Consider the following 27,814-nt stretch of genomic DNA (forward strand, 5'->3'; position numbering starts at 1 on the left):
CGGATGGATCAACTGACAAATGACCTCCTATTTAAAGATAATTTTTCCAACGGCTAGTTTGACTGATTCTCGTCAAAGCAATCTCGACCGTTTATGAAGATTAAAATTTCTTTTAATCTCATCTGTCAAAATTTTAAATTCTCGAGGAAATTCAAATTTTTCAATTAAATGCATTTTAATTAACTCAAAAATAAAAATTTTGAGTTAATGTCCTCAGCAATTTGACTTTGACTTAAACCCCATGGACCAAAGGCTTAAAATTTAGCAAAATAATTAATTTACCTTAGTCCCCGGAACTTTTAAAATTTGAATTTTAAGGGACTGATGAATTTTGCCTTTGGAGAATTTAAATTTACCTAAGACCTAGAATTAATTAAATTTTTGGCTTAGGATTTTAATTAATTTTGGCTAGAAAATTTAATTAATTAACCTATGAGGAGATAAATTATTTTTCCAACCCTCAAGAGACTTTACATCACGATTTTCACATTTTTTACATCTCAAGGGGGAAAACCCATTTGTGAAAGACCCTCACAGACTACCCATTTCTGCGACACAAATATAATCCAACAAACCAAACAATTTGTAATAAAATAACCTAACCAAATAGTTAGGGTTATTCCCAAATCACTTTTACATAGACTCTATCTATAATACTAGGAATCGCCTAAGATTCCAGTGACAAAATTCATTTCGGCTTTGGGGTAAGGTTGAAGGAAAACTCTGTCGACCATCCGAAAATAGATCGGTGAGACAAAAAAACCTCCAAGAATATAGATTGTCACTAGAAAAGTAGGTTTACCCAGGCAATTACATACATGACACGGATTTGTTGAGATTATTTACATCATATAAATGCGTAATGAGTTTACATTATAACATGATGATCAGGCTGATGATGATAGCTAAACGACACGGACACATCGATCAGGTGCTATCCCTTTTGCGAAGAAAAAGGGATGTATTGCTATGGGTTGTTGACACGTAGTGGTCAACATCTGGCTCTACTTGGGGACACGTTGCTGCACCAGAGGAATGTGAGAATCCAGAATCTGCATCCACGCAACATACAATATAACATAAGTAGCGTCCATTCAAAAATCATCATATGACATTAAGCACAGGAAATATATAAGCTCTTCATTTATTAACTAGTCTAACAAAATGAAAAACATAAATCTACCTACAAATTAAAATACTGAAATAAAAGGGGTAGGGTCAAGAATACAATACAAAGATGCCCCATGGCATCAGATGCGTTCAATATAGTTCATACTGAGCATTTCCCTGCTTTCAGGCAAATCTGTCCGCTGTTTCTCAGATGTACCATGTCCAATTCTGCACACGGTAGGACTTTTTCCTATCCGAAAATCAAGCTGCTCGTGGCCATCTGATGCATCAAATCACTTTCTCATTCTCTTTCTCTTGCACTTTTTCTTTATGGTAGGCTCTATCACTAATCATGTGGAACATTTTGCTTCAAAACTTTCAGATGAAGTATGTAAGATATGCATGACATGTCTTTCTTCATTTTGCATTTGCTCTGTCAAGAATGATGGATTAGCCTCACATGTGTCATGAGTTGTAGCTTGATCTTTTATGACTGTTGGATCAAGCATGTAAGCATCAACCTGATTCTTATTAATTTCCATTTTATCTGGGTCACCTTCAATTAGCCACTTTTCAATGGAACAAATGACCTTTTCATAATAAGATGGAGCTTGCTGCAACAGACAAGGAGGCTTATGATTTGTTGACATTTCCTTGTTTCTTTCATCCTCTGACCGACGCTGAAATTTTTGTACCTATATTGTTATGGCATCCATCTGGTTAGAGTGTTCAACTTTCATAGCATTGACTTCTTTGGCATGGTTTTCCTCCATGGTCAATAACTTATTCTGAAGACATATCTGACCAACGTCCATATCTTTTATTACTTTGTCATTATCCGCTTTTATGGTCATCAAACAATTTTGCATAGAGCTCATTTCCCTGTCATGATTAGCTTTCATGGTTTCCATTTCCTTAGCATGTTTTTCTCTCATGACAAGTAAATAGTTTTGCATGGAAGTCCTTTCTTTCTCATGATGAGCCTCCATATTCTGAGCACACTTTACTACTACATTGGCTACGTGATCAGAGTGTTTAATTTTCATGATTTCCATCTCCTTATCACGTTTTTCCAGTTGGGTGTATAAAGTTCTCATATCCTTGGCGTAATCAGCTATCAATTTTTCTTGACTAAGCTCCATATTTTTTACCAGCTGTGTTAGTTCTTCTATAATATGCTTATCATTTTCCCTTTCATTATCAACACTGATTTGACAACTTGTCCCTGTTTTTCCACTATCATGGATTCGTCCTGCAACGGTACAAGTGGATGGCACATTTTGATATGGAGAATTGTTTTGAAATCTTTCATTGACAGCTGGATCCTTTACACGATCACTCTCATTCTGTTGCATAATGTTAGAGGCATAAGGCGAGCTACCTTGATCACCATATCTATCTGTAAAAGCATTGATGATGTCTTGTAAAGAATCGAAAGAATCTTCAGGACAATTATGAAACCAATTCAAAGCATCACCCTCTAAAGAAAAGGCAAATGGACGCATTTTGACATCTTCATGTTTATATTGGGGAGAACTACAATATTTGATTATTGTATGAGTAACCCTGTATAGATGCTTTCTAACAGCGACTGAATCACCACCCTAGAACAAAGGCAATTTATGAATAGCCTCTTCCGGCATATCATGAAGAAAGTTAGTAAAATGACACGGGGTAAACAAGTCATCCATGATGACTTGCTTAAAGGGATAAGGACCAAATGGATGCTAGAGAGAGACCCCTGCTCAAGAAAATCAAGAGATCCACAAGAAGCGAGCTTCTAGTAGAAATTCTTGTAAGAAATGAAAGAAATGGAGTTGCCACTTGAACATGAATCTAGCTCGAAGATCCAAAAGGCAAACAACTGGATATAAGGGAGGGTTTCTTGTTTGAGAAATAATGGATGAATAAGTGGAGTCACCACTTGAACATGAAACGAACTGAAATGTCCAGGGGTTAAAAGTGCAGATGAAATGATTAATGAGATGACGAAAGATAAGACGATGAAAAGATCAAATGACGCCAAAATATGTTGTGCCACTTGACAGGCTAATTAATGGCAGAAAAGATGAGATGATTAAAACGATGTCAAGGAAACCAAGGACGCAGAAGTGACGCAGAGAAGGACAAAGGGTCTCCGAGGTGTCAGAACTTCTCCAGGTAGAGGAGGAAAAATTGTCTCAGGTGTTTCTCTCAGAAGTGTCTCAATATTCTATAGAATCGTTCCTTGTAAAGAGATTGTTGCTGAAGATTAATAAATAAACCCTCATTTGCTGCACCGATTTTCCCGCATTGGGTTTTTCCGGGGACAATTGTCCAAAAATAACTGTGTTGATGTGATTGATTCTTGTGCTTGTATATCACTGTTATTTTCTCTATGCTATTATGTGATAATTGCAGTAGAATTTATTTTAATGTTTACTGAAGGGTTTTGTAAATAACTTATTGTGGAAGATAAGTAGGAGAAATAAATTAGTTACTGCAGTGTTAGAAATTTCAGACTGTCATGATTGTATGTTTGAAGGTGGGCCTCCAAAATCTAAAGGTATGCCTTGTCATTTTGAAATTGAGTTTTGCAGTTTGCTTATCACGGCACTTCTCGGCACGGATTAATGGCGGGATTCGGTGGAAAGAATGGGCTAGGTCTGTGCTTCTTCCCCTTAGACCCCTTTTAGGACTTAACCTTGAATTTTAGCCCCGTGGGATCTCTTTTACTAACCACTTGGTTTTAGGGATGATATTTCATGGGAGACCCCAATTTTGGTTGCGTGGTCTATGAAAATTCCTAAGCTCGAAGGAACCTCTACTGCAGCAAATTTGAATCTACTTCACCTACTTGATTTTTAAATTTATATTCATCAAGTTTAATTGAATATTGAAGCAAATTACTTTTGTAGCCTACACTAATTAAATATTTGATCTCATGAAACAGCAAACAAAGCAAAGAACAAGATACATAGGACGCACTTATTTTTGGACACAATAGTCCCCGGAAAAACCCAATGCGGGAAACCGGTGCAACAACTTATTATTATGCAGGAGAAATATTTGAATACAAATCTAGGATGCTCATCTAGCAATCCTTTACAAAGAAAATACTAGCGGAAAATCTGAGTCAGTTTTACCTCACTTCACCCGGCAGAATTCCGACGGATTCGGCACAAGACTGGCTAACCCTGGCTATTTCTGTGTTGGCTCTGCGTCAGCCTTGCGGCACCTTCTCTACCCTCTGCGTCAGCTCTCCGGGCTGTTCTGGCAATTCCCGGCAGTTACTGACAGTTTCGGCAGTGATGGATTCTGCGTGACAGAGAACTTTTCTGTGTCGGCTCTCCCGGCTACTGCGCTGCCTCTACGTCAGCTCTCCCTACTGTTCCAGAAGTTCCCAGCAGCTCTGACTTTTGCCCGCTGTGTCAACTTTCTCGGCTGTTTTGGCAGTTCCCTACATTCCGGCTGTTCCTGGTAGTTTCGGCTTCTGCGTGACAAACAACTTTTCTGCTCTGCTGGCTCTCTCTGCCTCTCTGTCTGTATTTTGCGGAAAGTCCTCCCAGATTCTCACTGCCCCTCTGTTGCAGAATGATCACTTAATTCAAATTCTTTAGCAAACCTGCCCTAGGAACCGAATTCTAGATCAATTCGTTCTCTCTGTGTGTTTCCAAATGAACCCCAAACCTCCATTTTATACTTTTCCTATTGATTCTTCAACGACTGAGATTAAGTCTCTAATCAACGGCTAAGATTAAAACATGATTTGATCCGCCTTCTAGATCATTTTCACCCATATTTCACCCATATTTTGATTAATACTCATTAATATTTTAATTTTCCGAAGTTTAGAATTAGGAACCCCATTAAAAATATTAATTATTTTAATAAAATACAATCCGGGTGGAATTTCACCAAACAGTTTCTGGGTTCTTTAGAACTCATGCGCCTTAGCCTCTCCACCAATTTTCAAGACCAGAGCACTTCCGGTGCTACCAAAAACAAACACTCTCTCTTAGCGAGGAAAGTGCTCTAGCAACAATGCCCAACTGCACGCTGCTCTGCTTCTGAAGCACCTCCTTTCCGCACTATTGCTGCCACCAACATTGTGCTGCTGTTGCTATTGTACTGCTGCCCATGACACTGCCACTGCTACTTCTGCATCTGTACTACAACTCCCTCTCAAATGCTGCATCTGCTATGGTGCTAGCACTGCCACTGCGAACACTGCATCCATACTACAACTCAGTTGCTAAGAGAAACAACTGAAAAATAGCCAAAATTAGTTGAACTTAACTGTGTTCAACATAATACAATGAATGTTGGAATCTGACTACTCTAGTTTTTGACCCTCTGAAACTTCTGCGCTGATGCTGACTTCCGCACTATGCCAACTGCATTGCTGCCAACCTTGCTCAGCGCTGATCGGTCTCTGGTCCCAAGCTATTGCATCCGTCTCTCCAAACAATCCACTGCATCGTCTGACACTAAGTCCATCTCGCTACTGCTAAAACCAATCCCAAAACAAAACAAAATACCCCTCAACTTACCTCTGCTTGCAAAACACATGTAAGTGCATAATAATGAATATATACAAATTAAAATTACAATGCGTACCTGAAGTGTGTTTGTCACTTTTGTTGTTGAGTTGTTGCAAAAGTAGACAAAGACTCCCACTCTTGATATAGGCCTGGACTCTATGCAAGACTATATCCAAAACTGACCTAAAGATATATACAATAAAAATTGATGACAGACCCTAGAATTGTGATGGACGAAGTTCTAAGTACAACAACAGAGACCATTCTATCAACTATGACAAGACAAGTAACATGAAGTTAAACATCATATAGATTTAGCAGACTTGGTGTAGCATCAAGAATATGTTGCATCAAATGTGTAGTATTAAGAATAGGAAATCCGAAATGTGGTATCAAATCTAACTGTGACATATAGAGACATAAAGATATAATGAGACCCTATATATACTTTTTCCAAAGAAAAAAAACGGTAACCTTTTATTTATAAAATGAAAAGTTACACTAGCAGATGCATTTAAGCATTTCCATAAGCAGCCCATATGGGTTCGAGTGCCTTTGCACCCCACGCGACGTTAGAAGACTAACGTGCATAAAAAAGAATAAGAAATGAGAAGAGAGGAGAGAGAAGAAAGAGGCAAAAAACTGAGATCCGGCAGTGAGTAAAAACTCACACTTCAAGTTTTTCTCCCCTTTTTCTTTTCGACCTTGCGCCACTCTTCTTGAGTGGGCTCGATCGAAGCTATGACTAACTGTGTTTCTGCTTTCTGAGGGGCTGTTTCCTTGTCTGAGTCTGAAGTATCTGAGAGGTGATGCCGTTTGATTCCTCCCATACTTTGATCCTTTCTTGTCTTCTCTGCCTGGTTTTGATGGAGCTTTGTGATCATGTTTTCTGTTGTATTTTCCTTCTGTGTCTCCATTTCTTGGGGTACCTCTGCATTCTCTGCATGGGTATCATCCTCTTCTGCTTCTGATTCTTCATCATCTGAGTCAGGGGGAGGAAATTGCCATCCTTTCCTCTGCTTCCCTTTCTGCTTCTTTTTACTGTTTGCTTTTTTTCCTTCTGGGCATGTGCTTTGCAGGTGTCCTGTCTGCCTGCAAAGCCTACATCTGAAAGCAGTATTTTCATAGTCTAGTGCTTGCAGCCAGTTTTGTTGTTTATAGATCAGCTTTATGCTGTCTGGCAGCCCTTTGCTTAGATCTGCTTCCACACAAATGCGTGCAAAGGTGTAAATCCTTTCATCAGTCCTTTCCAGATCTGTTTTGATGTATTTCCCTATGCTGTTCCCAATTCCTAACCCTGTATATACTTACATTGTCTTGCAAAAACATATGTCAGGGATGATACTCAAAATTCAAATGTAAACACTAATCATACATACCTTGCTGTAAGAGACTTAACCTTCCCTGTTGATGTGTGGTCCTTACTGCAGTGATCCTTGAATACATGCTTTTTCATGCCTTCTAGGAGCTCGATATTGAATTTATTGTATCTATGTAATTTCGGATCTCCAGGGTCTACAATTTCATCCTGTGGTAGTCCTCTAAGTCCTCTTTCCAACCCCACAGGTCTGATCAAGATTGGATTCTTCAAGAAAGATTTATTGCCAATCTCCCACGATGACCTGATTATAGACTGGTTCAGTAGAGCAAACTTGTACGAAGTGTCACGTGTCACTGTTGTGACCTTCGGCCCTGAAAACAATACCCAACAAACTACAGTTTGTCCTCTTTCTGTCACTATTTACGAAATTTAAATCCAATGCTCAGAGAGAAAGTTATGATGATTTTCCCAACATAACCTGTTTGACATGGAATTCGGGAACCTGCGAAACCCTAACTTCCTTAGATCATATCTCCGAAAATATAGCGAATCGAGATCTGAAATTCAGTCACAAGGTTCATCAAAATTTCGACTCAAATGGGTTTTAATTTCAGCTTTTGAAGCTTCGCAGAAAAAAATTTATAGCGAAAATGCCATGATGACCTGTTTGAAGCCACAAAATCCCTACTAGAGGAGGATATGAGGGTCACTATTTATATGAATGTCTTGAGATGAGAGGGTCCTCAGCAAGTGAATGTTGGAGGGATTTTAGGAGCAAAAAAAAAACATTATTAATTATTGACTATTCAGTGACCATAACCAATTATGAGTGCCATGTGATAACCCCATAGGGTTTTAGCCCACTAACTGGGGTTACTAACTTGAAACACGAATATCTCTCAAACCGTGAAGAATTACGTGGCGTGCCATATGTCAACGGAAAACATCTCGATGAATAGAATCCATCTAGAAGATCCTTGACTCAGAATAGAGTAAGTTGTCAAGTCAAAATGCCCATGCAAGATCGGGGTAGCCCCTGGTGTTGCTTGGGTTGACATCAATGACAACCACTGATCAACAATCTCCCCCTTTGGCATTGATGGCAACACAAGTACTCCCCCTGTGATCATGACACCTCTTCCTACTGCCTTCTCTCCCTCTTTGTTATCAATGGCAAAGCGTAACTCCCCCTCGACAAATTGTCATCTTGCAGACTTGTACACACCTCCACTCCCCCTTTCTACTTAGTTAGATAAGAGAAAGATTCTAATGAGAACTTGGGAGAATCCCAAGCTTTTGGCAAAGATACTCAAATGCTTCACGAGGTAATGGTTTGGTAAAGATGTCAGCAATTTGTTCCTTTGTGCCAACATATTCAAGATTGATATTCTTTTTGGCGACCTGCTCTCTAACGAAATGATATTTGATCGGAATGTGCTTTGTTTTGGAATGCATCACAGGATTTTTGGAGATACTGATGGCACTAGTGTTATCGCAGAAGATGGGAATAGGCTCATCAAACTTAACTTGAAGATCTTGCAAGGTTTGCTTCATCTAGAGAACTTGAGTACAACAAGCTGTTGCCGCGATGTATTTTGCTTCCGCTGTGGATAATGAGATTGAAGACTGCTTTTTACTTAACCATGAGACAAGGCAACCACCTAGGTAGAACGCTGCTCCACTGGTACTCTTACGATCATCAACACTTCCTGCCCAATCTGCATCTGTATAAGCTTGGATAATCAGATCATTTCCTTTGGGATACCATAGACAATATTCCGCTGTACCCTTGAGGTATCGAAGAATTATTTTGACGCCAATAATATGAGATTCTTTTGGTGCTGCTTGGAATCGTGCTACTTATCCAAAAACCTGCATCATATCTGGCAGGGAGACTGTCACATATAGGAGACTACTAGTCATGGATCTATACAACCTTTGGTCCACATCTGTTGACGAATCTTCTTGTAACCTGTTACCATGGGGGTAAGGATAGGCTTGCAATCTTCCGTCTTGAATTTCTTGAGCATTTTCGTGATGTACTTGATTTGATATATGAATATTCCTTTATCTGCTGAGATATCTCGATAATCATTAGATTGTATTGATCCAGTTTTACATAGAGATTGCTTGTCAGAGCTTCCTTTCTTGAATTTGTAATACTTCAACTATTCTTCTCCCCTGAACATGTAATTAAACTGCCATGTTATTCAAACTACCTGTCTGTCAATCGTAGACTTGTGTCATATACAGTTGCATAGACTCCTCATCTTCAAATTTTTAGGAGTCGATACGCTGAATTGTTTAGAATAGTGTGTCATTTAACGAACCGTCTTGACTCGAGTCATCAACCAAAGCAGCTATTGATTCCTCACAATCCGTTACGAATCATGAAAACATAACTATTGGGACCTTATTGCCTTCTTGCTTTTCTTGCTCATCTTGTACTTCATCTGGTACTTGTTTTTCTTTCCAAACCTTCTTATTCTCGTCGTCAAGCTTTTCATTCATGGTTGATTCCATCTTGTACCTGCAGTTACAAGCTATGTGTCCATAGTTATGACATTTGTAACATTCGATGTTATTCATAGAAGATTCTGTTTGGTGTCTATCTCGTGATCTTGCAAATTTGCTTCTAGGGTTTTGCCAATAATAGTTGTACCTATCTGGAACTTCACAATCCCTAGACATATGTCCAAAATTGTTACATTTGTAACATTCGACATCATCTCTCAAATGATCAAATTTGTTGATATTATGTTGAGTTCTAGAATATCCATTTCTAAAGGATCTCCTGGAATTATATTCATTCCAAACATACATGCGACATTTTGCAGCTATATGTCCAAACCTTCCACATGAATAACAATGACCATAAAAAATAGGTTGGTACTTGGGAGGAAATCTTCTTTGAGGAATTGTCTTCCAAGGTTCTTCCTTCGAGTCTTGATTTCTCGATTTAACTAAGAGATCTATTTGCTTGGTAGATTTTGCATATCCATTTTCTTTAATTGTCATAGAAGGACTTGACTTCTTTTTGAATTTTTCTTTGTAACCAAGACCAGTCTTGTCGCTGTATGATCGTTGGTTGCTGATGAGTTCGTCCAAAGTCTTTGAATTGTTGGCATAGTTTTGAAAAGTTTTTCCATTTTTTACTTCCTTTCATAGAGCAACTATTTCAGCTTCCAATGCTTCTCTTTCCTTGTTGTTTTCCTTTAATTCTTTCCTGAGAGATTCTTCAATTCGCTTGTATCCTTCAACCTTGATTTTAAGGTTGAGGACATGTTCTCTTTTTGTCTTCAATTTGTCTTCAAGAGTGTTGACATGCTTCTTCTCGACTTTGAGCTCTTTGATAATCCTGATCACTTCGTTTTGAATTTCAACGTCAGTCCTTTCTTCTTCTTCTTCATTTCCTTCTTCGTCAGGTGCCTCTTACTTATTGTGCTTGGCCATAAACAATACTCTTCCATTGAATTCTTTTTCATTATCATTGTCTTCTTCGGATGAGGAACTATCTTCTTTGGTGAAGAAACTTTTGTTAAATCATTTCTTCTTGCCTTGCTTGTTGAACTTCCTAGGACCTTTCTTTCCATTCGTAACAACCTCATTTTTGTGAGGACATTTGGCTGCAAAATGCCCAACCTCACCATAGTCAAAATATATTAATGGAAGCTTACTTTTGAATTTTCCCGTACCTGTTCTCATTTTCCGTGTGAAGTAGGCGAATTCTTTATTTGAGAGTTCTTCTTCCTTTTCTTCATCATTACAACTGCAAGTTTTTGCTTTCTGAGTCTGCTTGTCCTTACCATTCTTCTTGGATGCGGAAAACGCTATTTCTAAGTGAGATGTGCCATCCTCTTCTTCAATCCTCATTTCATATGCTGTAAGAATTCCATGCAATTCATCTATGCTGAGCTTGGTCGGATTCGATCTATCTTTCAAGACAAACACCTTAGGGTTGAATCTTGCAGGCAAGCTTCCGAGGATCTTTTAGACAACAATTTTTTTGTCAATAGGTTCTTCCAAACCTTCCAATATATTTGTTGTTTCATCAACACACTGAAAGTATGTAGCAATATCTTCATCTTCCTTCATTTTGAGTTGCTCAAATTTTGCCCTCAAAATTTGAAGCTTTGCTTCTTTCACTGTTGAGTCACCTGCATATATGTTCTCAAGCTTGTCCCATACCTATTTAGCATTTTTGCAACTTAATACCTTGATATAGACATATTCGATAAGCCCACTAATAATAAGATCTTTAGCTTTTGCATCATGTACCATGTTTTTCTTACCTTGTTTATCCTGGGTTGGTGTGAAGCCTTTTTCAAGGATTTCCCATACTTCGTATCCTTGTGCCAGCAAATGAACCTGCATTCTTCCACACCAAAGTGCATAGTTATTTCCATTGAAAAAAGGAACTCTATTCTTAGTATACTCTATGATCTCCTTCCAGTTGTTAGACTGCGATTGAAGGAACCAAGCTCTGATACCAATTGTTGGAAATACTAAGAGGGGGGTGAATCCGTATTCCTTAGCAATTAGCACTTCTAAATCTTTTCAGAGCATTAGTTAATATTCAATTATTATTAATGTTTATGCAGTAATAACAGTAAATAAAAGAATACAGTACGCACAAGAATTTTAGGTGAAAAACCCCCTTCGGGTTAAAAACCACCGAACGCTTTTCTAATAAATTCTTAATCTTTAGCCCCAATTGAAATGAAAGCAACAACTTCCTAGAATTCTAGAAAAACATTCTTCTCCAACTCCCACCGGAAGAATGCCCCAACGCCCTAGTTTCTTTAGTAATCAACTGAATGGATGCCCCAACACCCTAGCGGGCCAGAACTTGCCCTAGCACCACCCTACCACCCTGAAGTGTTCACAGGCTCCAACCTGTAGGCGACTTCGTGCACCTGCCTAGCACCTCCTTGCCATCCTATAATAATTGAAATAGTACAAGATTGTGGATTGCTAAACCAGGGACAACAATCCACGATACAACAAGATGTACAATGGTTTTCGTGTACTTGACCAAATACCCAATCACTCTATGACCTGCGACCCAACCATGACATCATCCCAACAGTGACTCGTATACCTCCCAACACTTCCTCTTCGACTCTAGGCAAAATGACTATTTTACAATCTTTACAATGATGACTCTTTTACAACTTTACAATGATGACTCTTGGCCTTAACAATACTTCACGATATCTGGATGGTTGTCATGTCTTCAAGGATGTCCTGCTGCAATGCTTCCTTTGATTTGATACTTCTGCTCTTGAATTCTTGCTTGATGTTGTACTTGAATCTTCTTCTACCTGCATGCAAAATTTGCCCGGTGAAATCAATCCCAAAACAAAACAAAATACCCTTCAACTTACCTCTGCCTACAAAACACATGTAAGTGCATAATAATGAATAAATACAAATTAAAATTACAATGCATACCTGAAGTGTGCTTGTCACTTTTGTTGTTGACTTGTTGCAGCAGTAGACAAAGACTCCCACTCTTGATATAGGCTTGGACTCTATGCAAGACTATATCCAAAACTGACCTAAAGATATAGACTCCCACTCTTGATACAGGCTTGGACTCTATGCAAGACTATATCCAAAACTGACCTAAAGATATAGACTCCCACTCTTGATATAGGCTTGGACTCTATGCAAGACTATATCCAAAACTGACCTAAAGATATATACAATAAAACTGATGACATACCCTAGACTTGTGATGGACCAAGTTCTAAGTACAACAACAAAGACCATTCTATCAACTATGACAAGACAAGTAACATGAACTTACAACATCATATAGATTTAGCAGACTTGGTGTAGCATCAAATGTGTAGTATCAAGAATAGGACATCCGAAATGTGGTATCAAAACTAACTGTGACATATAGAGACATAAAGATATAATCGAGACCCTGTATCTACTTACATTGTCTTGCAAAAACATATGTTAGAGATGATATTCAAAATTCAAATGTAAACACTAATCATACATACTTTGCTGTAGGAGAATTACCCTTGACTGTTGATGTGTGGTCCTTACTGTAGTGATCCTTGAATGCATGCTTTTTCTTGCCTTCTAGGAGCTTGATATTGAATCTGTTGTATCTATGTAATTTCAGATCTCCAGGGTATGAAATTGCGTCCTGTGGTAGCTCTTTGAGTCCTCTTTCCAACCCTATAGGTCTAATCAATATTGGATTCTTCAAGAAATATTTATGCCCAATCTCCCACAATGCCCTTATTATAGACTGGTTCAGTGGAGCGAACTTGTATGAAGTGCCACGTGTCACCGTTGCGACCTTCGGCCCTGAAGACAACACCCAACAAACTAAAGTCCATCCTCTTTCTGTCACTATTTATGAAATTTGAATCCAATGCTCAGAGAGAAAGTTATGACGATTTTCCTAACGTCACCTGTTTGACATGGAATTTGAGAGCCTGCAAAAACCCTAACTTCCTCAGATCATATCTCCGAAAATATAGCGAACCAAGATCTGAAATTCGGTCACGAGGTTCACCAAGATTTCGGCTCAAATGGGTTTTAATTTCGGCTTCTGAAGCTTTGCATAAAAAACGTTATAGCAAAAATGCCACGATGGCTTGTTTGAAGCCACAAAATCCCTACTAAAGGAGGATATGAGGGTCACTATTTATATGAATGTCTTGAGTTGAGAGGGTCCTAAAAAAGTGAACATTGGAGTAATTTTAGGAGCAAAAAGGAACATTATTAATTATTGACTATTCAATGATCACAACCAATTATGATTGTCATGCCACAACCCCATAGCGTTTTAGCCCACTAACTTGGGTTACTAACTTCAAACACGAATATCTCTCAAACCGTAAAGAATTATGTGGCGTGCCATTTATCAACGGAAACATCTCGACGAGTAGAATCCATCTAGAAGATCCTTGACTCAGAATAGAGTTAGTTTTCAAGTCAAAATGCCCATGCAAGATCAGGGTAGCCCTTGGTGCTGCTTGGGTTGACATCAATGACAACCACTGATCAACACTGCGCTCCTATGACTGCTTTCAATTTCTTCTTTTGCATCATGTGACTCACTACCACTATAGATGTTGTCATTGTTTTCAGAGTAACTCTGACTCATAGTTGTAAGTTGATTGTAACTTGTAGGCTGCGACCTGCAACAAGGGTTTACTGTTTAAATTTAAAGTTTATTTTTAATAAAAATTTTAGGCTTTATGGCATATGCATACTGATACACAGTGAAAATAAAAAAATTTAAAAATTAAAAATTAAAAAACTTACACGGGCTTACTAACACTAAACACAGTTAACACAGGGCATAAAAAATTTACAAAAAAAATTAATACACAGACAACACTGAAAATTATTTTTTTTAAATTTACAATTTTTTTTTTTTAAATTACATAGTGACAGGCTACAACATTATTTATTGTGCAGTGTGCATTGTGTGGTGATAGCGACAAAGGTGCGATGTATATGGCGCAGTGGGCAGCACTGAGCACAGTCGAATAATCTCAATGGGTGTTGGCACAAAGTTAGGAGTCGGCACAATGGATGGGAGTCAGATCTCGATGGGCGTCAGCACGGTCGAAAGTCGGCATAGTGAGGTGAGGCTGCAAAGTAGATGGGCGAGGCTGCAGGCACAGTGAGGCGAGGCTGCGTCCATCAACGCTTCAATAGTGGGCGACATCCGATGGATGGGCGATGACATAATGAAATAAAGTTTAAACTCTTTGCACAATGAAATAAAGTTAAACCCTCCAGGTGGCGTGGATTAATAATAAAATTATGATTTAAAAAAAATTGTTTCATTTAAAAAATTTCGAATTTTGTCCATGGAAATGACCCCAGATGACCCCCTTTTGAGGAAGTGACCTCGAAATTAGGGGAAACGATCCCTTCCAAGTTTCCGTGTGTACCTTGCTTTTTGGGAGCATGGGGAAACGACCCCTAGCCGTCCCCAAGTTCCCAAAGCGCGAGGGAGCTAGGAAACTCGACCACCAGGTGGGGGGACGCGATCCCGTGGAATTGCAAAATACTAAAAATCCCCAAAACGCAAGTTAGAAAAAATAATTTACAAGTTAGATCTGCAAAATTATTTACAAGATCTACAAATATACAAGGGTTTTAAAAAAAAAATTGAGAAAAATATTTTTATGGAGTTTTTTCTTTTGATGAATAGCTAAAAATACTTTAAACATCCCAATGTATACTATAGCCTTAGCGAATATTTAATCCAGCATGTAAATATTTGGGATCCAAGCAACAATGATCCTTGCCCAAGTTTGTGAACTTGGAGGCCAAGGATTGAAGTACTTGCAAGCACTATGAATTTATCTCAAAAATCATTTGTTAGATCACATGGGAATCAAACCACTTAAGATTAGTCCAAACTATCAATAGAATGGTTTTATCTCCATCTAATGAAGAAACAAATCTTACCAATATTCAACACAACATAGAGATGCCCGTAGTCAACACATACCACAAATCAGTAAGAAAAAACACCTTGAATTGCACCCAAAGTCTTTATTATGATTGAAAAAATAGTTGCCAATGAGACAATAGTTACAAAGTTGCTTCAACAGAAATTTTCTAGCCAGATATCAAGATTCTAGAGACTCAAATGACTATCTTATTTATAGATTTATCCACCAAGTGGAAAAATAACGGCTAGTTTGTTTGATCCTTGTCAAAATAATCTTGGCCGTTGATAAACACTTCAAGATATTTTAATCCTGGCATTTGATTTTTTTATTTTTATTTTTGAGGAATTTTCGAATTTATCATTTAATTCTATTTTTATTAGTTCAAAATTAATTATTTTGAGCTAATTCTTTCAAAATTCTGATTTTGACTTAATCACCAAGGTCCAAGGTTCTAAATTTTCTTGAAATATATAATATTCCCTTGGTGGAGGACTTTTAAAGTTGATTCCTTTAGGAACCATGAATTTTTCTACTTGGAGAAATTATTTTTCCTAAGACAATTTAATTTTGACTCTATCAATTAATTTTTTGGCTTAAGATTTAATTTTATTTTGCCAGAAAAATTAATGAATTTACGCATGAGGGGATTTAATTATTTTTCCACTCTCTAATACATAATATTTTACATTTACTACCCTCAAAGGGGGAATACACATTTGGCTTAGATCCTGGAGACACATAACCTATCTGCGACACAATATGATCTAGTAGACCAAGTGATTTGTAATAAACTAATTAAGCCAACTAGCTTAAATTATTCACAAATCACTTTTACATTAGACTCGACTAAACAGTAGGACTCACCTAAGATTTCGACAATAAATTTCATCCTAGCTTTGGGTTTAAGCTGGAGGGAAAAACCTCTTCTGATTAGTCGTGTCTAGAAACACAAGTAATCAACGAGGTTAAAAAACTTCCTAGGATGAAATTCGTCATCAAAATCATAGACTAACCCAGGTTGTTACATATACTCAAGGTCTTACTAAGATCATTTACATTATATAACTTGCAGAATGGGTTTACAATGACGTTTAAACTGCCAATAGATGACTTGATTGTTAGTTTTTGGTGGCATCGGATGTGCTCTAGCCATGAAAATTTGTGGAGAGGCTAAGGCACATGAGTTCTAAAGAACTCAGAAACCATTTGGTGAAAATCCACCTAGATTGTATTTTTTTTTTAAATAATTAATATTTTTAATGGCGTTTCTAAGTCTAAACTTAGGAAAATTAAAGTATTAATGGGTATTAATGAAAATATGGGTGAGAATGATCTAGAAGACGGATCAAGTCATGTTTTAATCTTAGCCATTGATTAGAGACTTAATCTCGACCGTTGAAGTCTCAACGAGAAAAGTATAAGGAGGCTTGGGGTTCATATAGAAAGACACACAGAGAGATTGAGAAAATCGATTTTATGAGGTGAGAAGTTCTCAGGAAGAAAATCGATTGGGGAGATCTTGTAGCAGAGGGGCAGTGAGAACCCGGGAGAAGGAATTTCCGGAGAATACAAGGCAGAGAGAGGACAGAAAGACGTCTAGAGGAGGGTTGACACTAGCCTACACAGTGCTGATGCAAAGACATCGCAGCCAGTGAGGGGAAGTCAAGTTTCTACCGAGGGAATTCGAAGTTCAGTTGTTGGAAGCTAAGGTGTGAGAATGGAGGTAAGAAAGTCGATTTCTCAACCAACAGAGGATGCAGAGCAGAGAGGCAGCGTAATACCCAGGAGGGGTGACACAAAAGCTGCCTAGGGTGACGCAGTTTGACGCAGAGGCCATCAGAAGGTGACATAGAGCCTCTAGAGTTGAGGATCAGTCACTGATTCTCCAGTGACAAGGTGAGACTATTTCACCAATCTTTTGTCTAGTATTTTCTGTGTAAAGGATTGCTAGTTGAGCATCTTAGATTTGTATTTAGAATTTTATCCTGCATAATAAATAAACTCTCAGAGCTGCTGCATCGGTTTTCTCGCATCGGGTTTTTCCGGGGATTATTTTGTCAAAAAATCACTGTGTCCTATGTATCTTATTCGTTGCTCAGTTTTCTGTTTCATGTAAATCAAATTTAAAGTAGTGTAGGCTGCCGAAGTAATTTGCTTCAGTATTCAGAGAATAACTAGATGAATGAATATTAAAATCAAGTAGGTGAAGTAGATTCATATTTGTTGCAGTAGGGGTTCCTTGAGATTATGAATTTTCACATGGTATCAGAGCATTGATTTTGAAACAAGAAGAGAAGATCCAACGCTGAGCAGAGAGGCCAAAAGATGCACTTGGCAGCTATTCAAATCCCCTTGAAGGGATTGCGCAGTCCTTGCCGGGAAGCAGAGATTCCGAGGAAATCTCTCTTTGAGAGAGTTATTAGAGAGGTACGATTTCAAAATCGTGAGCTTGCAGAGGCAGAGGGAGTGAAGCAGAGCCTCAGTGCAGTGCTTAAAGGGCGTAGTTTTTGCTGGTGCAGAAATCCGTTGGAAAAGTGCAAAGACACATAGAAGGGGAATTTTCTCCTCAGAGAACTTTTTGCCAAAAAAGTTTGAATTTCTCACTTGTTGGGCAACTGAGCAATGACTAGAGGAGTCAATTCGACAGTTTGGGTGAGATGGCATCGCATGGGCTCAGAGATCAGGACAGGTTGGAAGCAACTTCCAACTATTATGTCATATGGAAGACCAAAATCTTAGCTGTTCTGGAAGAATACGATCTTGAAGCCTACGTCAAGAGTGTTGTGGCTGTTTCTGCTGACAATGGTCAAAGGAAGAAGTACAAGGTTGAGCAGGGGAAGGTGAAGAGGCTCATTCTTGATGGAGTTCGAGATCATGTGGTCTCACACTTGTAGGGCAAGGATACAACCCGTGAGATGTGGGAAGCCTTGTCTTCACTGTATAAAGGTTCTTCCGAACAACGAAAGATGTACCTGGAACAGAAGTTGCAACAAACATTGATGCAGAAAGGAGAAGGGTTAACTCCTATCTTCAACGTCTTCAAGGCACCAGAGACCAACTTGCTGCAGTGGGGTCTACTCCTCAGACTACCTCGATGGGAAGGAGAGCCCTGAATGGAGTCTTGTATGAATGGCAAGTCTTTGTCCAAAGCATATTGGGTAGGGAAAGACTACCTTCATGGGAGGAGATTTGGGCAACCCTTCAACATGAGGAATTAAGGAGGGACCTAGTAAAGGTCAACCTCAATGGAAGCAGTGGGAGTGGCACGAAGACCAAGGAGGAGGAGGAGAACGCAGCTCTAGCATCGAAGGGACAACAAAAACTGAAGTGGAAGAAGGACATTTCGAAGGTGAAATGTTTCAGATGTGGCGAGATGGGCCACTTTGCATCCCATTGTCCTTTGAAGCAAAATGATAAGGATGAGAAACATGATCCTAAGGTTGCTTCAGCAAAGATTGACAAAGATGAGTTTGACATGAGTGCCCATGCATCTCCAGGAGGGCAATGGGGCGATATTGAGTTGTATTCGGGAGGAATACATGTGGGCAAGGTCCTTGAGGAGTCCACCCCTTGGATCAATTCCTTGCTACGAGAGCCCAAGGTTCAAAGTAGCAAGATGGACTTAGTGTCAGATGATGCAATGGATTGTTTGGAGAGACAAATGCAGTAGCCCGAGACCAGGAGATGATTAGTGCAGAGCAAGGTCGGCAACAGTGCAGTTGGCATAGTGCAGAAGTCAACAGAATCGCAGAAGATTCAGAGGGTCAGAGACTAGAGCAATCATATTCCAACATTCATGGTATTACGCTGAACACAATTAAGTTCAGTCAATTTTGGATGCTTTTCCATTGCTGAGCAACAACAATTGGAAAAATAACACAGTGCAGAGCTAGCAGTGGCAGTTTTAGCAGCAAATGCAGAGGGAGCTGTAGTACAGATGCAGCAGTGGTAGTGGTGGTGTCATGTGTTGCAATACAGTAACAACAACAACACAGTGTTGGTGGCAACAACAATGCAAAAAGGAGATGCTTCAGAAACAGAGCAACATGCAGTTGGTGTTGATTTGCGGTAGCATCGATGTGCTCTAGCCATGAAAATTGGTAGCAACAACAACAATGCAATTGGAGATGCTTCAGAAACAGAGAACATGCAGTTGGTGTTGATTTGCGGTAGCATCAATGTGCTCTAGCCATGAAAATTGGTGGAAAGTCTAAAGTACATGAGATCTCCGAGACCCAGAAATAGCTTGGACAGATTGTACTCGGTTTGGGAGATATTAAAATAATTAATATTTTTAATGGAGTTCCTAGGTCTGAACTTAGGAAAAATAAAATATTAATGGGTATTAATATAAAACTGGGTTAGAAGGTTCCAAAATTCATGGATCAAGCCAAATCTAATCTTAGTCGTTGGTTAGAAATTTAATCTCGGTCGTTGAAGGACCAACGAGAAAAGTATAAGAGGAGGCTTGAGGGTCAGTTGGAGAATACACTAGAGTGATCAGTCATTCATTTTGCTAGAGCGGGTTTGCTAAGCAAAGTTGAATCAGTGATCAACAATGAGGGGCAGTGAGTACGAGGCAGAGAGGCAGAGACGATACTGAGAGACCAGCGCAGAAGCAGAGACAGCCAGAGCAGCAACCAGTCCAGGCTACGCAGAGCCCAGCAGAGGCAGTGCAGAGCCCAGAGAGACTGTGTCATCCACGCAGAGGGTAGAGGGACTGACGCAGAAGCCTCCAGAGGTTGCGCAGTGCCTCAGAGGGTCCTGGGGCTGACACAGGTCAGTAGAGGGCTGACGTAGTGGCTAGAAGGGCCAACACTGTGCTCTGATTGTGCTAGAGAGGGTTTCTGTGGGACAGGGTTTTTGAATACCTATTTTTGGATATAGAGGTATTGCTGCCATATAATTTTCTCTATCGGGTGAGCCGGTTTAGGCGCCCAGTTGCACTCTGATAAACTGCATAATAATATAACCCTCTGAATAGCTGCACCGGTTTTCCCGCATTGGGTTTTTCCGGGGACATTGGTCCAAAAATAACAGTGTCACTTGTATGCTTGTTTTCTTTCAGTTGATGATTTGTAGATGTTGATACTATACTTGTGTTTATTTTCAGTATTTACATGGTAAATAACTTGTTAAGTAATTAAACAAGTAGGAAGAAATAAACCAGATAGTATAGGAAGAATTTCTAATGGGTTAAACTTAGAAATTCCAACAGTTGGACATTGCTGCTAGAGCACTTTCCTCACTAAGTGGGAGTATTAGTTTTTGGTAGCATCGGATCTGCTTTAGCCATGAAAATTGGCAGAGAGGCTAAGGCACATGAGTTCTAAAGAACCTAGAAACCATTTGGTGAAATTCCACTTGGATTAAAATAATTAATATTTTTAATGGGGTTCCTAAGTCTAAACTTAGGAAAATTAAAGTATTAATGGGTATTAATCAAAATATGGGTGAGAATGATCCAAAAGGCGGATCAAGTCATGTTTTGATCTTAGCCATTGATTAGAGACTTAATATCGGTCGTTGAAGTCTCAACGAGAAAAGTATAAGGAGGCTTGGGGTTCATTTAGAAAGACAGAGAGATTGAGGAAATCGATTTTCTGAGGTGAGAAGTTCCCAGAAGGAAAATCAATTGGGGAGATCTTGCAGCAGAGGGGCAGTGAGAATCTGGGAGAAGGAATTTCTGGAGAATATAAGGCAGAGAGAGGACAAAAAGACATCCAGAGGAGGGCTGGCGCTGGCGCTGGCCTACACAGTGCTGACGTAGAGGCAGTCAGTCAGGGGAAGTTGAGTTTCTGCCGAGGGAATTCGAAGTTCAGTTGACAGAAGCCAAGGTGTGAGACTGGAGGCAAGAAAGTCAATTTCTCAGCCAACAGAGGATCTAGAGCAGAGAGGCAGTGTAATACCCAGGAGGAGTGACACAGAAGCTGCCCAGGGTGACGCAGTTTGACGCAGAGGCCATCAGAAGGTGACATAGAGCCTCCAAAGCTGAGGATCAGTCACTGATTCTCCAGTGACAGGGTGAGATTATTTCACCAATCTTTTGTCCAGTATTTTCTCTGTAAAGGATTGCTAGTTGAACATCGTAGATTTGTTTTTAGAATTTTCTCCTGCATAATAAATAAACCCTCAGAGATGCTGCATCAGTTTTCCCACATTGGGTTTTTCCAGGGACTATTTTGTCCAAAAATAATTGTGTCCTATGTATCTTGTTCTTTGCTCAGTTTTCTGTTTCATGTAAATCAAATTTAAAGTAGTGTACGCTGCATAAGTAATTTGCTTCAGTGTTCAGAGAATAACTTGATGAATGAATATTAAAATCAAGTAGGTGAAGTAGATTCAGATTTGCTGCAGTAGGGGTTCCTTGAGACTAGGAATTTTCACACCGATCATGTTGAAAAAGTTGAGCAGTTCTGCTTCCTTGGATCTTTTGACAAAATGTGTGCAACAGCCCCTATCTCCCACTTTTCTCAACTCAAAATGTAGACCTGTCTGCTTCTACGTTTATATAAAATACCATGTGCACAAAGAGGGAACTTACGAAAACTATGCCTTCTGATTTGATTAATATACTTAATGCCTTATCTCGTGCATTCATTTTTGGTTGGTCTTTTGATTTTCGCTAATAACTTCTCATTCTTTGTTTAGAGCAAGGATATTTTGCTCTCATAAAAGGATCCTGTTTCATAATTTCCTTGTCATAATAGCAATTCTTGAATTGGCTTTCTGTTTTTTTTTGCAGCATACTCCTCGGATTAATGTATATATACCTAGTGCGAATGAAGCAACATTAGATCATCAACGTTTGCATGATAGGTAAGATGTTTAATGTTTGGTTTATTATAAACATGAACCGACTTTAATAACCAGAACTTGTTTTTTTTCTGGATATGATTAATCAAAATACACAAAACAAATGAAAAGTAACATATTCCATGGATGTTACTAATCTGCCACAATTTTGTTTTCAGTCCATTCTGATCTGCTGTAGTACCATGAGTTTCTTATTGCTTTACATTTACAATGGTTTGTCTGCTTCTGTGATATCTATCATGTAATTGTCCCCTTTCTTTTATAACCATTTTATTGTGTTTACACTTTTTCATCCCAGAGCTCACTTTATTGTTTTTGGGAGTTAGTGGGTCCAATGTCGACTTTTAGAAATGAAACTAAATGGCACATTGTAAAAGCTGATAATGCAGGAGAATGGCTCCATATTTGTGATTATTTCTACACAAAGTAGATAGATCTAGTCTAGGCAATTTGTCTGTATTGTATTAAAAGGTATTTGTTATGTTTTTTTTATGGAGTGCAATAACTATCGATGTCATGCATAATACATGATACAGTGAAAGTTTATGGTGAGGTGGTGTCATAGACGGAAAGGAAAGTGACATTCCAAATATTAAGAAAATTTTGAGGAGAAAACAAAATATAAGTATCTTCAGTGAGCATTTAATGCAATTTAGCTAACGAATCAGAAGTTCCCAGACATGCTTTTGTTTAAAAATGGTAGCTCCATGAGTAAAAATTACTTTACAAGAATTAGCATCCGTGTTACAAGGATCTGTTCCCTTGCAATTTGTTATCCCATGTAGCTGGAAAATTTTATGAACATTCTAAAATGTTTCTTGGTGGTGTGGATTTTTTTGGAATGTTACTTTCAAAATTTCACCTCAATCTTGAGGTTTCGAAATCTAATCCCTGTGACCTTTCGGCCTTAGGGCTGATCAGAGATATTAAATCACAGCTGTAATATTTTATTTCCATTCAACCCAATTTCACCCAGCAGCCTAAGAGAATAAATACCATATAAGTGTACTTCAATACTACAATGTTACAGCCCTTAGATACACTTTTCTTAGCATATAACAGATTTGAAATGTCTTATTACAACAGATCATAACAGCAGCAAATATTTTCTTTTATCTTCTAGATGTGTGTTAAAACTTGAATCATTTAACCTGTTCAAATACATGTTATGTCAAATCAGCATGAACGACAGGTGCTGGAATCTATTCAATTAAGAAGATAAGATAAAGCTGGGAATCAAATTTGCAAGCGCATGGTATTTGAATTGCTGGAAACTTTGTGTGTATGAAGTACATACCACAACTTATCAGAAAGCTGGTGCAAGCCAAGCTCTTCAAACCCTAGGTAGAGAAACCATATAAAACCCTAGCCACCAACTCCTAGCTAGGGATCACTCGTAACAAAGTTGGTTATGTTACCACACAATCTAGCAAGGCCTTAAGGTAGGGAAAACCTAAGGGACAACTACTAGACTAAGCGACAACCATGGGACAATGTCCCACTGTCACCTTAGTCAAAGTCCCTTGCTCTTAACGGACTTTCACCGATGGGAGGAGTCTCGGTAGGAAGGGAATCACTTGGACTGAATAGACCAATGATTCAGGTGTGAAGTGATTCCACAAACCCCATTCAAGGAGAGACACAATAATGGTTCAATGCTTCAAGCTAAAAGCTCTCCAAGAAATACCTAGAAGGAGATCGAGACTTAGGGTTTGAGATTTATGATGATAATAAGTTTTCCTTAGATCAAGATCCCAAGTGATGGACAACCTTGCCCAACCGACAACACTCTTGCACCACACAATTGGCAGCTGATCCAGGGCCTAGATGAGGATGTATCTCACCGTGGGAGACAAAGGGAGGGCTTGCATCATCCTTCCAGCCCTTACAAATGGGAGAAATGGTTGTTCAATCCACAGGGAGACCCATGAGGATGTTTTTGTGCCCCCACAACCACTTGGGGACACCATAGGTCATTTGCTTGGATATCAAGGGACCACCCCCTTTATCACTATGTTTGTAGCTCATTCATCCATCTTGGCACACATTGGACTCCATTAGGCCTCTTCAATGGCCCTTCGACCTATTGTATCTATTATTTTTCCCTCTTGGGGGCTTATTTTTGTATTGTGGAGCTATCTTGGTGGACTTGTCACCAAGGAATGTTATTTTGCACATTATTTTATTAGTTGGGGCATTATTAGACCTTATTAGGCAAATCGAACCCCTTAGGGAAGATATATATTGATGTGATGATCATTTCATTTGATCATCACTGAGATTTGGATTAATATCTCTAAAAGATTTTCGCATTTGCTCTTCTTAGACGAAATTGGAGTATCTTGGTGCACTATGATGTTTAGATTTTCGCTATTGTCTTTGGAGCTTATATTTTTGGGAGCATGATGAATGGATATACTCTTGTCTCTCTTGTGAGTACATATTACTTGTCTAACACATGGAATATCTTTTATTGTTCTTGCACATGCCCTAAACGATGCGAAATGCTTTATGAGTTTTTAATGATATAAATATTGTATGTATTATTCTTTGAGAGGGAGACGAATGTTCCTAGGGGCAGCCTATGAGCTTAACAAGCCTTGAAAATTCATCTGTCTTGCAAAACGAAGTGTAAATCCCTATGGCCTAGTTGCTTCACTTGGTAAGGTTAGCAAAGGTCATCTAGGGCTCCTTAGCATATCAAAATTCGAAATCTTGGTGTATCTTGACTCCATTAAGCCTAAAAGACAAGGCACTGATACTCAAATTCCTTTGGTGGTCGCCAAAATTTTCTTTTTTTCTCTTTTTGTCCAAGTAAGGCCCTAACCCTAGTGTCTCCTAGGGCATCATATGAATGCTATTGTAGCCATCGAAAATTGATGAAACTTAGTCAAGATATACGGTGGTGTGTTCTCGAGAGGTCCTCCAAATTTGAAGCCATTCCAACAGTTGAATATCAAGTTTTTCCAAGAGCTAGTTCAACAACCATTCTACCTAGGTCTCACTTTGTTGGTGGCATTTTCAAGGATCATTGCATTGAAAATTAAAATCAAAATCCAATCTCTTGATCCTTCTCCTTCTCCCTCATTTGGTAAAGACCCTTTGTTTGAAGTTTCATCCCAAACCCTCGACCTTGTTTGGGTCCACTAGGGCTTCTTTGTGGTCCTGTAACCTTGTCTCTCCAATTTCAAAAGGATTGCTTGGAAACCTTTTTCTTCTAGGATTATTTGGTCTGGGGCACTTCTTATCAAGAAATACTACTCAACTCTAGGTCTAGGACTCCTTGCATTTCTTGGAGAGCCATTCATCTTGCTTCTAAAGCAAGTTATCCCTATTACTAGAGTCTTTCCTTGAATAAGCTCTTAGAATCACTACCGTTCACACCTTTGATATATTTCTCCTAGTGATTTCCCTAATACCAGGATTCCTCCCGTCGGTGAAAGTTCTTAAAGAGCAGGGAGCTTTAGCTGAAGTGACAATGGGCTATCACTCCATTGTTGCCACTTGACCTAGAAGTTGCTCTATAGGAACTCGTCCTAGGGTCCCTGCTAGTTTGAGCGGTAACATTTTTGGTGCCATTGTCGGGGAACAAAGCCCTAGTTCCTCATTGAACTTTAAAGTTAATGCTTGTAGGGTGAAGTAAGCATTAGTTGAGGCAATTTTTATTCACTCTAGCGATTCCCATGTTATCGATATATAAAGATCAATGGCTATCAAAAGACTTCATGAATGGTTCCTTGTTTTGGATATCACATGGGTCCCAAGATACCCAAATGCCTTGGATTAGAAGTTCATGCGAAATATGCCACAGTTTGATGGTGATCCGTGTACAATGATTGACCACATAGAAAAAGTCATCAAGCATGCTTCCGAGGTGAATGTGATTATTTTAGACAACCTCATCGAGTTATTTATTTCCTCGATTGGATATGAACACCGAGGCTAGCTTGACTCATGTGCACCTGAAAACATTTCATCCTTTGTTGAGTTGATCAACGAATTCGTGAAGTATAAGGGGCCAAAATTCCAATCTAATGAAGCTGCTTGTGAAAGCCTAGAGGTAGCCCTCCAAAGGGAAGGTCTTATTAGTCAAGATGAAGTAATTGGAGAGGACATTGGGAATCTAAATGATGAGTAGGAAAATGAATCCAACCTGGGTCCAGATGATGAAAATGGTGATAAAGATGATTTTGAGAACACATGTGATGAGGAGGATGAGTCTATGGTAAATAGAGTTGAGGCTAACCTTACCTTTCCTGAGGATATTACTCCTTATGATTCTCCCTTTGAGAACCTTGAGGAAGGTGATCCCATTAGTCCCTTGGAAGTTGACATTAGGGATTACTTCCGTACTGAAAAGGAAAAATGGGAAATTTTTGGTCCTTAATTTGATTGTGCTCCCATTTATGACACCGACAAGGAGGATGAAGTTGAGATTGGCCTTCCCTTTCTCTTGGGCATTATGCATGATGACATATCCATCGATACCAATGTTACTTGGGAGCGGGAGCGGGAGCGGGGAGCGGGAGCGGAAGCGGGAGCGGGAGCGACCATTTTCAGAAGCTCCCGGTTTGGGAGCGAATCAGGGAGCGATTTTTAAAAAATATATATATATTTTATATTTTTTAATTTTTGATACATATATGTCAACAAAAACATGTAGAATGATGAAATAGACATAAAAAACATAAAAAAACATAGATTGAACCATATAACAACAATCATCTAGAAGTTATAATCTTCATCAACCACGTCCGCAAGTTAGTAACATAGTAACATACAACATATTGAGTCTCATGATTCATCAATCTTAAAGTTTCAAGCTTTTAAAATTCAATATATAACATTTATCATCATTGATCACCAAAGTTGTACTTGTAAGCTAAGTGTAACCATTACAACAAATAATATCTAACATGAAATGAAATGTTATAAAATGAAATGAAATGAAACAACTTTCAACTTTCATGAAGCATCATATTCATAATTCATTACTAATGAGTTATAATTGCCAACTTCAAACTTAAATTGTCATATATTGTTTAAAAAAATATCATAATAAATATGAAAGAGTCAATAGTTATAAAAGCTACTAGAAACTAGAAAAGAGAAGTAAATCTATTATCTATTTCTTATGCTTGGGCCTCTTGCCACCACGAGAAATATCTAATTTTTTAGTCTTGTTGCAAAATCAGGATCTTTGTCATTAATATCACCCTCCAAGTATTAATATCCAGAGGTATCTTTGTCATTACCTTTGTATCTGTATAGGGATCTTTGTCATTAATATCACCCTCTAAGCATTAACATAAGATAGAAAAAGCATAGCATGTCAAGTCAAGATTTTGTTTGAGTGATGCGTACATTTTTAGAAGGGTCATGATAGAGGAGTTCGACAACCAATGTCACTAACATCAAGGTACATAGAGGGATTGGTACTCTTGATTAAATATGAGTTCCATACCCTAATACATGACAAAATTCAATGGAAACATTGCAATCCCCCAATCCTGAAATCCTGAAAAACTGATAAGTCTGCTGGATTTTGAATGAAATCTAAAATTCTACTTTCTCCATATGAAATCCAATGAGGACGAAAC

The 27,814-nt window shown here is 38.7% G+C and overlaps 1 protein-coding gene across 4 annotated transcripts in view; it reads left to right on the forward strand.

Annotated features, from left to right (window-relative positions):
- The window catches only part of LOC149246455 (OVARIAN TUMOR DOMAIN-containing deubiquitinating enzyme 12-like), a 323,598-nt gene that overhangs the window by 95,926 nt on the left and 199,858 nt on the right, over positions 1 to 27,814 (forward strand). For 3 of the 4 annotated variants that reach the window (XM_089457922.1, XM_089457921.1, XM_089457920.1), the window contains exon 3: positions 22,144 to 22,217. The exons of the other annotated variant lie outside the window; for it this stretch is intronic. In XM_089457922.1, coding sequence (XP_089314048.1) covers positions 22,144 to 22,217 — 74 coding nt within the window. The remainder of the gene's footprint in view (positions 1 to 22,143; positions 22,218 to 27,814) is intronic. 4 annotated transcript variants of the gene reach the window in all.

This window comes from Pinus tabuliformis, chromosome 7, assembly GCF_031772625.1.
Source record: "Pinus tabuliformis cultivar Carrire ecotype Pingquan chromosome 7, CPIR1, whole genome shotgun sequence".
NCBI classification, from domain to species: Eukaryota; Viridiplantae; Streptophyta; class Pinopsida; order Pinales; family Pinaceae; genus Pinus; species Pinus tabuliformis.